The following is a 17,695-nucleotide window of genomic DNA, read 5'->3' as shown; positions in this document are numbered from 1 at the left end:
CACCATTCTCTCACCCGATCATCACTCAGTAAAACCCTCAAACGTACTCCCGTTAATCTCGCCAATCGCCAACAATTGACCTATTAGGGTTTGCGCAACCGTCCCTCTTAAGTCAAATTCCGAGCAATCTCAACTACCAAAATCCAACATTCTACCTCCAAAAGACTCATTGGCCTCCCCTTTTTAGAAGTCACAACAGCCTGAACCGGGTTTGCTCACTATTTTCTGGCAGAGTATAAATTTAAGTAGTATAATGATATTTTAAAAGCCTGTGGGTGGGTAGATGTTATTAAACCATTATTTAGGGTTATTAACTCTAACGTTATTGATATAAAAGTATTTTCTTTTAATATTATTATTTTTGGGATAAGACACGAATTTATTGTTAAATACTTAAATGGTCCGATTATTGCACACCCTAATAGTTGATTTACTAGATCACCCTCTACTCATGTTTCCATAATAAGGAAAACGACCCAATTCTACTCGTAAATAACGACTGATACTGAGGAGATTCATGTCATTTCATTAAAATGTTACAGCCTCTTACCCCCGTTTGAAATTCAAAATTCATTTCCAAAAACCCGCCCGCCTCCTTCTCTTCCTCTTTCCCTTTAAAAACCCAAAGCGAGCGTCTTCTCAATCACCCCCGATTATCCTGCGCACATCCACTTATCCTGCGCACTTCAACTCTTCTTACTCCATGGCGCCAGATATCCAGCTCCCGTGCGACGGAGATGGCCAGTGCATGCGTTGCAAAGCAAAACCACCGGCCGAAGAGAACCTCACGTGCTGCTTGTGCGCCACTCCTTGGCACGTCACGTGCTTGACTAAACCTCCGGAGACTCTCGCCTCTGCCGTTTCGTGGCATTGTCCGGATTGTTCTGGAGATGAGAAGGCGGCTGTACCTTTGGGCCCGGCGGCGGCCGGAGAGGGCGGGCAGATAGTGGCGGCGATACGGGCGATTGAGGCGGACGAGACGTTGACGGACAAGGAGAAGGCGAGGAAGAGGCAAGAGTTGATGAGTGGGAGAGTTGAAGAAATGGAGGGAAACGACGAGGAGAAAAAGAAGAAGGGGAAGGAGAAGGAGAGTGAGAGGGAAAGAGATGTTCTACACTTGCTCGATGGGAGCTTGAACTGTTCGTTTTGTATGCAGTTGCCTGAAAGACCTGTTACGGTGAGGTTTTGATTGTTAAAATTAGGGTTTTTTTTTTTTTTTTTTTTTGGTTTGTTAAATTTTGATTGGTGCTTGCTTTAGAAAAGTAACTTTTAGACTTGGAAGTACTTTTTGGAAGAAAAAAAAAGCAGTTTAATGGTAATTTTCTGGAAAGGGATTGCTAAAATTAGTTTTCTAAGAAGTGCTTTTTGAAAGAACTCATAAGTCATAACAGTATATCTTAAATAAGCCATTTATGGGGAAATATTTTAGATTTAATAATAATAATAATAATAATAATAATTATTATTATTATTATTATTTTTATTTTTATTTTTATTTTTATTCAATTAATCTTGATTATTTACTTTTTGTAACTGAGTTTGAGTACATAGTTTTGGGTAGTGACAACATGTCAATTAGGGAAATGATCATGATGTTAGTTTCGGCATTCATGTAGTATCACTGACGTTATGCCATATTTTAACGAATTTGTTTTCGGAACTAAGATTAGCGCACTATTTTTCAGAGGAGCTAATAATTTTGTATAGGAAATGGTGTACATTAAGATCAACCATCTTAATTGAAGTCAGTAGTTAATTCTTGTCTAAATGCTTCTAAGTCATCTATGTGTAAAAATCTGGAGACAATGTAATGTTAGCTGCAATGAAGTATTGGAATTTGATTAGAATCTTGTTTGTGTTGTTTTAGACCCCATGTGGCCACAATTTCTGCCTTAAATGCTTCCAGAAATGGATTGGGCAAGGGAAGCGTACCTGTGCTAAATGCCGCAACACAATTCCTCCCAAAATGGCAAGTCAGCCTCGCATTAATTCTACACTTGTAGCTGCCATCCGTATGGCAAAGCTGTCAAAATCAAACCAAGCTTGTGGACCACTGAAGGTTTATCATTTTGTGCAAAACCAAGATCGGCCAGACAAGGCATATACTACTGAGCGTGCACAGAAAACTGGGAAGGCCAATGCTGCCAGTGGAAAGATTTTTGTCACTGTACCACCTGATCATTTTGGGCCTATCCCGGCAGAAAATGATCCTGGGAGAAATCAGGGTGTGCTGGTTGGCGAATGTTGGGAAGATAGATTGGAGTGCCGGCAGTGGGGTGCTCATCTTCCTCATGTTGCTGGTATAGCTGGACAGTCAACATATGGTGCTCAGTCAGTGGCTCTCTCTGGAGGTTATGAGGACGATGAAGATCATGGAGAGTGGTTCCTCTATACAGGAAGGTCTGTCTTTGAATGCCTCTTTTAACTGCTTTTAGTTTTCTCAGCACCTTATCTGCTTCTTCATTTATCATTATTTCTATTTCTTTTTCTGTAAAACCATCAATTTGTTACTTGCTAAATCTGGTTGATGTTGGTAACCAGTAGCAATTTTCTTAATGATCTTAGCTTAGTCTCTTATGTGCTTGTAAATGCGCTTTTATGTTTTGATGCATTCAACTTCAAATAATTTGTAATTGGCAAAACATTATGAACTGCAATTTAACTTGCCCTCATGCTTTGCCTTCCATTCAATTGCATTCTTCTTTTTCACAATAAGTCTTTACATTTTCAAATTATTTCCCCCTTCTAATAACTTTTCCTTCTGCATTTTTATCAAGTTTTTCCTGTGCACTTTCTGATGCCGTGTGAAACTTCTGATTGCTTGCTTGTGACTAGTTAATATGTTTTTTAGTTGAAACTTGTGATTGATTTATCCTGTTTTATAGTTTAGCTTGTTTGACATTTGCATGGCTGTGGTTGGCAGTGGAGGTAGAGATCTCAGTGGTAACAAACGTACAAACAAGGAGCAGTCCTTTGATCAGACGTTTGATAAAATGAATGAGGCCCTCCGAGTTAGTTGCAAAAAGGGCTACCCTGTCCGGGTTGTAAGGTAAGTATCAATGTAACTATCTTATGGTAGCTTGTACCCTTTTGTTTCTTATATGAAAAATGCCTGACTATCCATCCATTGTTTTTGGAGTTCATTTTAATTAATGTCGATTGCAAAGATTAATTTCTTTCTACTCTAGCATGAAAGCAGAATTGTGTCAGAAAATAAGCATTATGGATAGCTTCGACATGTTAGTTTAGGACTCTAAATTATTTGGATGTAGTTTTCTAATAAGGGTGATTCAATTTGACCTGTTGCTAAAAGTTGTCACGCTTATATTAATTCTTGTTTTGCTTTCACGAATTTTGAACCTTAAAGTCTTGTAATAATCATGCCCATGATAATTGTAGTAATCTTATCATGTTGTTATATATGATTTAGTTGTCTTTGTTTGAAGTAGTGGTTTGTGAACTTAAGATTTGATATGCCCCTTTAGAAACTCTGACCTCACTCACACAGTTTCCTTTCAATTGATGACTAGGTCTCACAAAGAGAAGCGCTCTGCTTATGCCCCTGAGAAAGGTGTGCGCTATGATGGAGTCTATAGAATTGAAAAATGCTGGCGAAAAGTTGGAATTCAAGTAAATATATTCCATTTGCTATATCAGAATTTCCATGAAGATTGTTTCAGCTGAACCTATTTACTAATAGGTGTTATCTTTGTGTAGGGTTTTAAGGTCTGCCGGTATTTATTTGTTAGATGTGACAATGAGCCTGCTCCATGGACGAGGTTAGTGCTTGACCTCAATTGATTTCTTTCACTGGATACTGACTTTGCTGACATTCATAAACTTTAATGACAGTGATGAATATGGGGATAGACCAAGACCTTTGCCAGTTATTCAAGAGTTTAAGAAGGCTACTGACATAACAGAGAGGAAGGAAAGTCCATCCTGGGACTTTGATGTGAGTTGATGAAGTTTCTTTCCTTAATATGAATACTTTATGTATTGTTTCTACTGTTCTTCGAAACGTGTTTTCTGTCACCCCATTATCAATGTGGCAATGAAAATCTTAATGCTAATACTTAAATTTCATATACATTTTCATGGAACATTTTAGAATTGATGTTTCAGTGGAACTTACACCCATCTCCCACTGGGTCAATTTGTGGTTTTCACTTAATTCTTGGTGTAACCATTAGTAATTTTTTCCCCTAGACATAAGTAATTATGCTTTTTTTCCCCATCTGCAGGAAGAAGATTCTCACTGGAAGTGGAAAAAACCCCCGCCTCCCAGCAAAAAACCTGTGGGTACAGGAAATCCTGAGGACAGGAAGAGGATAAGGAAAGCTATAAGGCAAGCACAAAACACAAGTGTAAGAGAGAAGCTACTGAAAGGTGTGTTTATCTATCCCTTTACTCATGTCTTGCTTAGGGAAGTTGGTAGTTTTCAAATCTTAATAAAGAACTTTGTTTTTGTCAGTAAGTTGTTAGTCAATGAACTTGACGAAGTTGCAGTATGTAAAACAATGTATTCCTAAGGTTAAAGTTTACTGTACTTGATTTTGTTGGTGGATTACAATATATATCATCTATCACATATAAAGATTCAAAAAGTGAATTGTGCTCACTTGGTAAATCTTTTGTGCGCAGAGTTCAGCTGCCTAATCTGTCGGCAAGTGATGACTCTTCCAATTACCACACCTTGCGCTCATAACTTTTGCAAGTCATGTTTGGAGGGTGCATTTGCTGGTAAGACTTTTATCAGGGACAGAAGCAAAGGTGGACGGACACTTCGAACACAAAAGAATGTCATGCAGTGCCCTTCATGCTCAACCGACATCTCTGAATTTCTTCAAAATCCTCAGGTCTGTGAACACACCTTTGCTGTCAACTGTTCTCCCTGTTTCTACAAAAACATAGTGAAGTTAGTTAAACTTGAAACACTAAAATCTAATGGCATTAAAACACTTGTCAGTGAATACTGTGGTCTACCTTTTTCCTTTCAGCCCAGCGGCTAAATGATGCATTAGCTAATATCTTTGCATTTCCAAGCACAAATCTCTTGCCATGATCGGACATTTTGCTTCTTAATGAATTTTAATGTGACAGGTTAACAGAGAATTAATGGATGTGATTGAGTCACTGAAACGTAAGACTGAAGAGAATGAAGATCCTGCTGCTGAGTTGAGTGAAGAAGAGACTGATGCAATGGAGGGAAATCTTGATCCAACATCTGCAACCAATGACACTGCTGCAAAAATGTCTGAGAAAAGTGACATGGAAGAGGATTTGCAGAATACTCCTGCCAAACGGACTAGCAAGCAGATGAAAATTGACAAGGATGGAGAGAAAAACGAGATTTATACTGAGAAGCCTGATGACACTGCTGAAGAAATGTCTGAGAAAAATGACTTGAAAGAGGATTTGCAAAGCACTCCTGCCAAACGGACTAGCAAGCGGATGAAAGTTGACAAGGATGGAGAGAAAAACAAAATTTCGACTGAGAAGCCTGATGTTCCAGATGCAGACACTGTGACTAAAGAAGTTCAGTCCGGAGTCCCTGATAATAGCCACAAACACTTGTCTAACGACGGTGGCAGCTCAGTAAAAGAGAGTTCTGGGGCACAGACTCCTGCAAATGGCAAACCCAAACGGATTAGCAAGCGGATGAAAGTTGACAAGGATGGAGAGAAAAACAAGACCTCGACTGAGAAGCCTGATGGTCCAGATGTAGACACTGAATCTAAAGAAGTTCAGTCCAGAGTTCCTGAAAACTTGCCTAACAAGGGTGGAATCTCAGAGAAAACGAGTTCTGGAGTACAGACCAGAAGCATGAAAGCTCAAGCACCAACAGATGAAGGAGACTCCCCATCAAGTACCCTACATCTGCAGTCATCAGATGATGATTTCGAATAGCTTGTTGGATACCATCAGGTATGCAACTTCATTTTGGCAGTGAAAGTTACTGCAATTTAAAGATACTATTGGTTGTTATATATTCCTATCTTTTGGGAATAGGGCTAGGGAAATTAGGGATTGACCACAGCTTAATTAGTATATGATAGCTGATTTTTGGGGAGATAAACTGCGAATACTCAGTTTCTCCTATTCGATCCTAAACCAATATGTTTGATGTATTTGATATTAATGTCAATTGAATTTCAACATTTGCACTTGGAAAAGTTAATTGCTCTTTTGTAACATATGCTTGCACAACGCAATCAATAATATTATACAAAATGCACATCATGGGCGTTAACACAATTGATCATGATTAGATGCATGTATATGAACCTGTCCTAGAAGAATTTTCGGAATTTATTGTTATAAAATAATCGATTATTATATTAGTAATAACAAATAATGAATCTATTGAATATGAAAATAATATAATTAAATATCAATAAAATAAAATGACAATACATTAAAATTAACAATATCAATAATGTATAGGAAATTTTTTAGAATGACAGAAAAAGATTCGGAGAATATAACCTTAGGATGAAAACTGAGGCCTATGTAACATAGTTTCTTTAAAACAGATTTGTCTCCTTCATTTGGGTGTACAAATATTTGAGCAACGTCTGTTTCTTAGAATATAACGATAGATGAATAGCAAGAGAAGCATTACTCTTTTATTCTCTCGAACTGAATTAAATTTTAACTCCAAAAAAGGAAAACCTTAAAAACTGGAGAAAAGATGAGAGATTGAAATTTTTTAGTGTGTTTAAAACGAGAGAAATAACGTCTTTTTATACTATTTAAGGTGGGATAAAACATTGAATTCCACCATTAGTTTCCATCTTTTCATTTTCCAATTCTTAAAACCTCCTCTATTAATCCACTCTCAATTGACACCATCATTTTCATTCCATTTATTTCATTCAATTTATTAAAATATTCCAAGATTTATTGACACATAGAAGATGCAAAGTATTTGTATGTTTGAACCAACCATGTAAATCAATCAAAACTATGGATTTATTCCTGAAATACAGAGCGAAATTTCTGATAAAATTGGTGTACTTGTTTATTTATTTATATTTATATAAGCAGCATCAATTGGCAAAAGCAGATATGCATCCTGAAATAAAATGGGTGGTTACATTGCATGCTTAATTGATTTACAATAATGCTAGGGACACCGAAAATTTTACATCGAAAATATGTACCGGCCTACGTGTAACACGCATCTGATTTGTTTAATAATTTTTTTCTACTGAACGGCCGTCCATCAAATTTGGACGGCCGTTCACTCACATGGACGCCCGTCCATATTATATGAACAGGTGTCTATATACAAGGGATGGGCGTCCCCATTTAAAGGACGCCCGTCCTTGATTAAAATATCATAAAAAATTTTATAAACATTAGGGACGACCGTTCATAAATTTTGGACGGCCGTCCCTTACCTTTGGACAGGCGTCCATTCCTAATGGACGCCCGTCCATGCTTTAAAAAAAAAAAAAAAAAAAAAAAAAAATTCTAAACCTCTTCTACTTTGGTCTTCTTCTTCGTCTTCATTCCCCATCTCCGTCTTCATTCCCCATCTCCTGGATTCTCATGTTAGTTCTTAGATTACTGCCAGTTGCATTAATTGGCATTCCAACTTCACCATATAAATCTGGGTTTCTTGATTCTCTCTCTCTCTCTCTCTCTCTCTCTNATTCGAAGAATATAACCTTAGGATGAAAGCTGAGGTTTCTGTAACACAATTTCCTCAAAGCATATTCGTCTCCTTTACTTGGGTGCACAAGTATATGAGCAACGTCTGTTTCTTAGGATATAATGATAAATGAATAGCAAGAGAAGTTTCTATTCTCTCGAACTGAATTAAATATTAATTCCAAAAAAGGAAAATCTTATAAACTAGAGAGAAAATGAAAGATTAAAATTTTTTAGTATGTTTGAAACGAGAGAAAAACGTCTTTTTATACTATTTAAAGAGGGATAAAACATTAAATTTCACCATTATTTTCCATCTTTTTAATTTCTAATTCTTAAAACCTCCTCTATTAATCCACTAACCTTTCATCTTTCAAATTCTCAACTTACACCATCACTTTCATTCCATTTATTTCATTCAATTTAGTAAAATATTCCAACATGTATTCACACATAAAACATACAAATTATTTGTGTGTTTGAACCAACCATGTAAATCAATCAAAACAATGGATTTATTCCTGAAATATAGAGCGAAATTTCTGATAAAATTGGTGTACTTGTTTATTTATTTATATTTATATAAGCAGCATCAATTGGCAAAAGCAGATATGCATCCTGAAATAAAATGGGTGGTTACATTGCATGCTTAATTAATTTATTACATTTTATAAACTTATCTCATTATAGACACTAAAATTAAGGATCCAACTTCTCGAGAAAAACTAGGGTTTTGAATATAGTTTAATTTTAATTTTATAATATTTTATATCTAATCTTTTTTTTTAAAGTCAAATAATCCCTCATAACTAGATTGACCAAGCATCCTCCACATTCCAGAGCTTGTCATTCGGGTAAATTACACAAACCTCCATGTGGCTTGTCTAAAATACATGTAGATCCTCTAAATTTGAGGAATATCAACATACACCCATGATTAAAAATTGCATTTTTATTTTTTAGGGACAATAGAGTCATTTGACTTGAAAGATATAAATAAAATCCAAGAAATAAGATTGAAAAATTGCATGAGGTACTTCTTGTTATGGTTCATTTGAAAGCATAGAAGTTATCGTTATAATTATAGAATTAAAAATGTATTGAATATTTGATATATGCAATCATGTAGTCGTCATGGCTAGAAAGAAAATGACGTGTACCATTTTAGTTGCCTATAATATATCATTTGAATCCTCCCTTGTTTTTTAAAAATGAGCTTATGGACTCTTAACCCCAACGAGTCACCGAAGGACATGACAATTAGTCAGATGCGATCATGTTGGAATCTTTCATGAATGAACAGTCGTTCAATATTTATAGATGTCCACCCATATTTAATGGACTCTCGTTCATATTATATGGACAGGAGATAGATACCCATCCAAAAATTTTTAAAAGAAAAATAATGGACGTCCGTCCATCTTATATGGACATGTGTTTATTTACTATAGACGAGTGTCTATATAAGATGGATGCCGGTCCAAAAATTTTTAAAAAATTTTACATTCAATGGACAGACGTCTCTTTTAGATGAACGCCAGTCCATTGTTTAGTTTAAAAAATTTTACATTCAATTTTTTTCTCAATCCAAAAATCAATATTCATTTTAAAATTTTCAATTAGAATGTTTAAAAATTTAGACCTCTCAAAACAGGTTTCATTTATCTCTTGTATTTTGTTTATAAATGAAAAAAAATTGAGAATGGACGCTAGTTTTCATTTCTCTCTTGCATTTTGTTTATAAATAAAAAAAAAAAAAAAAATTGAGAATGGACGACCATCCAAATGAGTGGACTGGCGTCCATACTTTTACTTAAAATCAATTTTTTTTTTTTTATTTCATCTAAAAATTTTATACTTTAAAAATAAATATTTCATCTAAAATTATATGGACGTCCGTCCATATAATATGGATGACGGGTGTTCATAAACAATTTAGGCCAATTTTTTTTAATTTAAACTATGAACGGACATCCATTCTAGTTGGATGACCGTCCATATAATATAGACGAGAGTCAATTTCAAATGAACGGCCATCCAATAACAATTGATGGTCGTCTATATTTGATAGACGACCGTTTATTCGCAAAATATTTGTTAACATGATACATGGTTCATCTGATTCAGTGAGGCACGCCGTTCGATGTAAAATTCGGTGCAAAGCATCGGTGCCTGTAGCATTTTTCTAACCCCTATACCCCATATGCAAATTTACTGTTATAATGGGCATTATAGTTTTGTTAAAAATAAATATAATATAATTAAATAAATTTTATTCATATTGCTTCTATTATGGTTATAAACCGTAATAAAACAATAATTACAATTATAATTGTAATAGGAAAGGGACAGGGAAAGGGAAGGTGAATGAGAATGGGAAAGGAAAAGTGAATTGTAACAGTAAAGGGAATGGGAATAAGAACGGGAACGAGAATGAGAATGAGAATGAGAACTGTAGACGTAAAAATCTACCTGTACAAAAATGGGGTCTGATCCCTTGAGGATAATGCCACTAGCGATCTGCTGTACGTGCACACGTAGAAAAACACACGCGTGAAGTGAACGGGAAACACCGGGGTGGTGTTTGCCATAGGTACTCCGACGCTCAAGTCAGTAAGGCTGAAAGGCTAATATAGTGAGGGCTAGGGAGTAAGAGATTACCGGAAGTCTAGTCGAGGACTATGACTACGGCGGTGAAGTGAAGCTCTCAAGTAGGAGCTTCGGGTGTGAAGGTGTAATGTCGTGTCCTTTGTGAGAGGGCTGACCTCTACTTATATAGTGGCTGTCTGGTCTCCCATTCCTAGTAGAAGTAGAGAGTCCTAGTGTGACTCTGATGCAAACCCTAGAAGAATTAGGCCCGTGTTAAGCTGTCTCTCCAGTGTCCGGCTAGGAAAGTGATTCTGATCAAGAAAGTAACTTCGAGTAGGAAAGTGATCAGGAACAGGAAAGTGACTTTGAATAGGAGATTGAATAGGAACAGAAAAATGATTAATGGGGGGCCGTGGGCCCTGAACTCGTCTATTGGCTGAGGAGGTGAGTTGGAATTGGGGGGCCCATGCCCAGATGGTTTGGATCGGCCGTATCTCGTATCAAATGGGACTAATTTGGCTTGGGCCTCTGTAAGACTAGGCCTGATCTTTTCTTCACTAGTGGTCCTGTTTTCCTATTTGGGTCAATGACGATTTTTGGCCCTAACAAGAACCCGAATAATAATAGAAATGGAAATGAGAATAATTGTAAGAACTAGAATAAGAATAATAATTGAAATAGAAATAAGAACCCGGAACAGGAATAAAAACTGAAATGGGAACAGATCATGGCTAGAAAGATAAAATGACGTAGTTGGAACTATGTATTTATGATGTCGTGATTATGTGTTTAGGTTAAATTCCCCGACCTCCATGTGGTTTGTCCAAAAGACTTTTAGATCCTCTTACTTTGAGAAAAATTCACCATACCCTCCTGATTAAAGTTGTAATGGAGGGATATTAGAGTCATTTGACAGGAAAAATTATTGAAAAAGAAAATAAAATCGAAAAAATAGAGTGAAATATGTGCATATGTGCTACTCCAAAGACCCATTTGTTATCATACATCCTCGGGCATGAAAGTTATCGCCAATAATTTTGTATCTAAAATGCGATATATTCGATGTCACCATATAGTCGTTGTCGCTTGTTAAAGAAAATGACATATACCACCTTAATTGTTTGCATTACCAAAAATTTATTATTACGTGTTTGATGTTCCAATTTCGGATTTACTAACTTTCTATTTGCATATTAGAAATCTCCACATAAATTTAAATTGGGAGAATTTCAGAAACTACCCATCACTTTATATTAATTGTAAACAGTAAAATCTTCGATTGATTCAGAAGAGACAGATCTTGTGAGAAGCGAGTCACGGACAATTTGATGAACCTACACAAAGAAGGAAAGGGAACGTGAAGGCTTGGGTGACACTAGTGTGGTGTCTGTCATAGATACTCCGACGCTCAACTCAACACAATTAAAGGTATTTAGTGAGGACTGAGAGCACGAAGGGTTAGTCTATATTTAGTGAGGGCTGAGAGCGAAAAAGGTTTGGGCTAGATTAACACAAAGTGGCTGAAGCACAACTTTGCTGTGGCTGAAAGTGGTAAAGTTATTCGGAACTAAGCTTTATGACGGGAAAAGGTGATTCTTTAGAGTGAGAATTTATGAGTTAAAGCTATGGGTGATTTTTAAATACGTAATGAGAGGTTTGACCTCTATTTATATAGTGAATCAAAGATGTTGGAGTCCTAGTAGAATTATGAGTCCTACTTGGTAATTGAGTTTCAATTAGAAAGGAAATATTATATTAGGCTTACCACTTAAGTAAGATTATGGATCTTGACTGAAGTGAAAAGTAAATAAGATTCTAATTCCTATTTTGGGACTGCTTTGGGCTAATGGGCTGGAACCCACTTCAACTTAATTTATAGGATAGACCAACTCATAGAGTTGTTAGTTTACAAGGTGAATTTAAGCGTAGGCCCAACCGTAATTGGGCTAAGGTACTAGGTCGTAATATGTTTATTTCATTATTGGACCTCGTCAGGCCCAATACGATTTTTGGCCCATACACTAATCACACTTTTGTGAGAAATAATAAAAAACCACCCCTAAATCCTAAGAAGGCATTTGGTTGGGGGTTATCCCCCATTACTAAGGTAATGTCATCTTATATTATTTAAGTTATCACGTTTGGTTGTCAAGTAATATAAGATTTCGGTAATCTTCCAAAACCAATAATAATTACTATTAGTTATATAGATGATAATCTAAATACCTCTATTTTCTTAGGGTAAATTATACATTATTTACAAAATGTTAGGGGGTATTTAAACATTATACCCTATAATGTGTATTTGACTGACAATTTTAGAAAACACAAGCTGGTTATTGAAATTAATCGCATTAATTATTATTTATCTTTTGGTTTATTTAAAATTGGGCTAATAACTTATTTCTTCATTTAAGAATAATTCGATTGCATTGTTTTATGTTGCCTATTAAAATATCAACTTCAATTTGCTAAAAACACATGCGCACGCGCGCGCGCGCGCACACACACACACAAGGGAATAATTCATTGTAATTTATGACTATATGAATCGTTATTTTTCAATCATGAATTATAATTAAATAAATCTCTAAATAAATTTATATTGGGTGGAGTTTATACACATTTAAAAGTGTTATTAACATAAACTACATCTGGGTAGTTGAGTGATTCAATAGGGACTTTTTGGTGTATTACTCAACAAGTTTAGAGTTCGAGCCCTTCCTCGATTGCTAATAGAGATAGCCATCGAAGCCCTTACCCAGTCGATTGTTCCAAGTTCTGAAAACTAGACTAGGTCAAGGTCCTGGTTCACGGTTTGACCGGTTAAACTATCGATTTCGGTGGTCCAAAAAGTTTAAATTCTTACAAACACACCCTTAAAAACTCTGTCAATCCCTACAATTTTAAAATATAACAAATACACCCACGTGATCTATTTGGGTTTTGACATTTCCGGCCAAATTTCGGCTAATTTCGATAGCCAAAATTCAAGTCAACACCACCACTTGAACCACTATCTCCACTCTACAAAACCTTTCTAACCCCGGAATTTGGTAACCCTCCATTCGCCGGTTATGAGTCGCAAACTCTACGATTAGGTTGATTTTTCCAACCAAATTCTAGCTTATTTCAGTCTCCAAAATTCAACCAAACACCACCACCTAAACCATTGACCTCCACTCTACAAAACCCCTCTAACCTCGATACTTGGTAGCCCTCGTTCGCCGGCCGTGATTCCCATATTGGATTGAACTTTTTGGCCAAATTCTGGCTTATTCTGGCATCGAAAATTCAATCTAACACTACCACATGAACCACCGATCTTTACTCTACAAAAGCCCTCTAACTCCGACACTTGGTAACCCCTCATTTGCCAACAATCAAATTAGGGATTTGGGTGAATAGTAAAATTGAAATCTTGGACTAGAAAAGAGGCCGATCGATGGTTGGACCGGTCTAGTTTTCTGAACATTGGTTAATGATAGGATTAAAATGTTACTGAAACTGAAAGGGACCAAAATGTTATGAAAACATTATACTAGACTAAAGGGTACGTAGACCAAATCTCAGGGATAGAAGGTATTGTCCCTGTTATAAACCCCAGTCTTAAACCCTAACTGAAAACTCTTTCGTTGCTATGAACTCGTAGCTTTTACATACTCTGAAAATATGCAACCTCACTTCAATTCCTTTCCCCATCAAATCCAGTCTAATTCTTCCACTCCTCAGCTTCCTCACCAGGTAACTCTCTCTAGACTCATCTCATTCTGCATTTGATTTTGTAAGTTTCATCTAATTGGTTTTTTTTTTTTTTGCTTGAATTTTGTTTAATTCATCAGGGTTTCAATTCTAACATGTTACAAAATTCAATGCCACTTCAACCTCAAATGGGTATTTTAAATCCTCAATTTCCGTTTAATTTAGGTAATGGGCAAGCCATGCCCATGCCCATGCCCAATATGCAAGCACCATTGATGACTCAACCTAATTTCATGAATGCTCAAAACCCTTTTGTTTTCTCACAAAATAATCATCTGGGTATGCCCCAATTGCCGCCCATGTCTCAACCACAACATAATTTGAATAATGTTCCCATGTTTCCGGGTACTGGACAAATGTTTGGTTGTAATTTATCAAATTTGCCTCAACACCTTAGCCAAAACATGGCTTTGCAAAACTTGAATCAACTTGTGTCTATGCAAATGGCGAATCCTGCCTTTTTGGGGAATCCGCAGTTTGGTCTTGTGCATAGTAATGGTGTTGGGCAAAATGTAAACCAAAACCGGCAAAATTTGGTTCAGCCAGTAGTGGATGCAAATGGGTCGATACCATCGCCTTCAAGTAGAACACAGCAAAACCAGAACTCGCAGCCTTCTGTTTTTGCAAGGTCTCAGGTAGCTATTTTGCTCAATTCCTATATTAGTTATGTGTAAATATCATTCAACTTTACTTTATTTTTGTTCAGTAGACAAGTTGAAAGGAGGTTATTACTAAAATTCCTGTATCTTTTGATGTCTATATGATATATTTTATTGAGAGGAATTCAGTCTTGGTAGCTATAATTTTTTCTTACCATGCATTAAATGGGAATTTGTTATCATAGTGTGCTACCACTCATGGCAGTGGCATGCATTCTTTCTTCTCTTGGAGTCTAGTTTAAAGTTTAAATTGGTTTTGAATCTTAATATCTGAAACCTAGTTGTAAAACCATGTCTATGGATCAATTTTGATCCATTGCAGCGTAGAAATGTGGCTTAGCTGTATAACAGAGCAATTGAACCAATACGCCATTTGTGACATTTCCATTTTATCTTTTGCCAGCTTTTCTGTCAAAAATAGTTTTTGGAATCGTTTTTGTGCCAACATTGTCAATTGAGCTGCAGTGACTGTTAATTAACTTATGTCCTTTCTAATTGTTGCAGGGGAATTCTATTAGAAATGGTCAGGGTAATGCTTCAAATAACAATTGGAAAAATGGTTCAGGGAAAAATTTTGTAAGAAATCCAAAAAGAGAGCACTCACGGGGGTGGGTGAATTTACCTTTTTTATATTTTGGTTTATAATTTCTGCTGTTATAAGATTTCGACTAGTTATTTGTAATTGACAAATGAAAATGTAATTATTTAGGTTTCAGAAGTCTCAATTACATCATGGGGATGATGCAAAGAGAAAATATGGGTTTCATAATAACCACAAAGCAAAAGGTTTGTGTTGTCTGATTTTAAATTTTCCATTAAAGTAAAAACAATATGAAAATAAAGCACTGTAGAGTGTGACATAATTTCTGGTGCCATTGCTATTATCATCTACTAGCTTTATGGGCACATACTAGAATTATAAGGCCAAATAAAGCCCACTAACAAGTCTACATTTCAGGAAGTGAAATTATTTTTTGACAAGATCAATATATGTTTATTTATGGCTGTGTGTGGAGGGAGGGTAAAATCTATGCATGGACACGTATATCTTTCACATTATTTTAAAACATCTTTTCTGCTATGTATGGTGAGTGTTACTTACGTAGTAAATTTCACTTTTCACAGGACATCGCAATGAGATGACTGCAAAATTTGGTCAGGCTAATCATTTGAACCAACCTAAGGAAAAGAAAAGGTAATCATATGTTGTTTTCATTTCAATGAGGGAGAAAAGTCTTATTGAATTTACCTCTTATTGTGACACAAAAACTGCAAGTAGAGGTGATGCTTGGACAATTAAATAGGCGTAACAATAGGATCTTACTTAGTTTAGCCAAATAGTAACTCTATTTTGCCAAGATTAAAGAGGCTTGAGATTATTTTAGGTGTTTAAAAAAATATCTTAGCACTTCAACAATTGTTTCAATTGAGGCAAATCTTTTAGTTTCCAAATCAGTTTTATGAAACAATGATGAAAAATCATCAAGGTAGCTGTATAGGTTATCCTTTTCAGCTACATGGAAATTTATATATCTCCTAATACTCAGCCAATTTTTCTTAAAGTTATCGAATGGCAGTGCGTTTAAATAATTCCATTCGCTTCAAAAACTTTTATATGGGTGATCGTCACAGGATTCATAGATACTTTTGACTCATGGGATACTCTTGTATCACTTATTTTAACTCATGAAATCTTTTATATGGGTGATCGTCACAGGATTCATAGATACTTTTGACTCATGGGATACTCTTGTATCACTTATTTTAACTCATGAAATCTTTGTCGAATAAACACTGATTAGAGAACCATGAGGCTTAATTCTGTGCTACCTAGCTTTTTATTTATTTTTTTATNAAAAAGAAAAAGAAATCTCAACCTGCAAACAATGTGTTGTCCAACAGGTAAGCCAAAGATTGAAGTAGGTTTAGGAAGAGCAAATCTGAACTTGGAAGAATTATGGGTCAACTGAGTTTTCTTAACAAGTTTGAATTCCTTGAAATTCTCAGGGTCTAAGCAGCCTGCAAAATTTACCATTGTAGTACAGTATTAATTTGGTCATAATATAATTCTTCGCTGATTCAAAATATTATAAGTTTATTAATTTCTAACCTTTGGGTTTTCTGGAGCGGAGAACATAAATAGCGAGGACTGCAACAACAAAACCAAGTAGTTGAAGATGGGAGAGTTGCATCAAAAAATCAAATTTGGTTTTGATCATCAACTCATCAAACCTCAAATCCATTGGTAAATTCAACATTGTATTTGTACCAACATCAATTTAATTTATAGGGATAACAAAATGCCTTTATTTTCATGCTTTGCTTGTTCTTGTTACCTTTCTCATCATTCCCTTTTAATTTTCAGAGAATTTGTGAGTGAAGGAGAATGTATGGAGCAAGAGATCATTTAAACAACTTTATTACGGAACCCCAAATCAAAATTTTATCAATTTTTATTATTATTAAGCAACTTTCTTTTGTGCCTCAGAATGCAAAATCAATCAAAGATTAATATGGCTGCTTAATTAGTATGGGATATATAGAAGAAAATAATTAACAAAGAAATAGACATGGCTAGGCTCTGTTTAATTATTGTACAAACTTCATAAATTCTTTATTTTTGTTTAATATATAATTTAAATACAGATTTTTGTTTTAAAAAACAAGGGATACATAACCCCAAGGGGTTGGCCTGTTGGTCAAAGATGTTTGTTCCATTCCTTGAGTTCTTACGTTTAAACCTTAAGACCACCTACCACAATAACATGTGGTTTACCTAATCCTTTGGATTTGTATAGTGTTCAATGGATTTTGGGGATTAGTTAAGGTGTGCACGAGCTGGAACCAGACACACCAGTTACCAAAAAAAAAAAAAAAAAGGGATACAAGAAATCTTATGAAAATGTGTTTGGTAGAAAGTCTAAGGGCTCTCCAACTTACTAGGCCGGTCTTTTGAGTTGGATTCTCCCGTTGGACTTGAGTAATCAAATTATGGTTTAAAATATAGTGTTCCTTTCTTTTATTTT

The 17,695-nt window shown here is 35.6% G+C and overlaps 2 protein-coding genes across 2 annotated transcripts; both read left to right on the top strand.

The window, feature by feature from the left end:
• Positions 1-629: 629 nt before the first annotated feature.
• Positions 630-6,181, top strand: LOC116127580 (E3 ubiquitin-protein ligase ORTHRUS 2-like). The gene is made up of 9 exons (XM_031413219.1): positions 630-1,177; positions 1,868-2,400; positions 2,924-3,049; positions 3,531-3,630; positions 3,718-3,779; positions 3,853-3,955; positions 4,245-4,389; positions 4,645-4,859; positions 5,104-6,181. The coding sequence occupies exons 1-9, from the start codon at positions 704-706 to the stop codon at positions 5,908-5,910; spliced, it is 2,565 nt and encodes an 854-aa protein (XP_031269079.1). The 5' UTR covers positions 630-703; the 3' UTR covers positions 5,911-6,181.
• A 7,711-nt stretch (positions 6,182-13,892) lies between these two features.
• LOC116127468 (uncharacterized protein MAL13P1.336-like) lies at positions 13,893-15,868 on the top strand. The gene is made up of 5 exons (XM_031413127.1): positions 13,893-13,992; positions 14,091-14,645; positions 15,174-15,277; positions 15,379-15,455; positions 15,795-15,868. Exons 1-5 carry the CDS (start codon positions 13,921-13,923, stop codon positions 15,866-15,868), a joined length of 882 nt encoding a protein of 293 aa, XP_031268987.1. The 5' UTR covers positions 13,893-13,920.
• The last annotated feature ends 1,827 nt before the right edge of the window (positions 15,869-17,695 follow it).

Source organism: Pistacia vera, unplaced genomic scaffold (genome assembly GCF_008641045.1).
Source record: "Pistacia vera cultivar Batoury unplaced genomic scaffold, PisVer_v2 Contig1046, whole genome shotgun sequence".
In the NCBI taxonomy this organism is placed as follows: domain Eukaryota; kingdom Viridiplantae; phylum Streptophyta; class Magnoliopsida; order Sapindales; family Anacardiaceae; genus Pistacia; species Pistacia vera.
This window is presented reverse-complemented; position numbering and strand designations above follow the sequence as displayed.

What these genes read in the sequence shown, in the direction of transcription:
- LOC116127580 (XM_031413219.1), top strand. Translation starts at nt 704, where the DNA reads ATGGCGCCAGATATCCAGCTCCCGTGCGACGGAGATGGCCAGTGCATG. An exon ending in TGCCTGAAAGACCTGTTACG is followed by an intron (nt 1,178 to 1,867) that starts GTGAGGTTTTGA and finishes GTGTTGTTTTAG; the next exon opens with ACCCCATGTGGCCACAATTT. An exon ending in AAGAGAGAAGCTACTGAAAG is followed by an intron (nt 4,390 to 4,644) that starts GTGTGTTTATCT and finishes TTTTGTGCGCAG; the next exon opens with AGTTCAGCTGCCTAATCTGT.
- LOC116127468 (XM_031413127.1), top strand. Translation starts at nt 13,921, where the DNA reads ATGCAACCTCACTTCAATTCCTTTCCCCATCAAATCCAGTCTAATTCT. An exon ending in CTGTTTTTGCAAGGTCTCAG is followed by an intron (nt 14,646 to 15,173) that starts GTAGCTATTTTG and finishes TAATTGTTGCAG; the next exon opens with GGGAATTCTATTAGAAATGG. An exon ending in AAAAGAGAGCACTCACGGGG is followed by an intron (nt 15,278 to 15,378) that starts GTGGGTGAATTT and finishes GTAATTATTTAG; the next exon opens with GTTTCAGAAGTCTCAATTAC.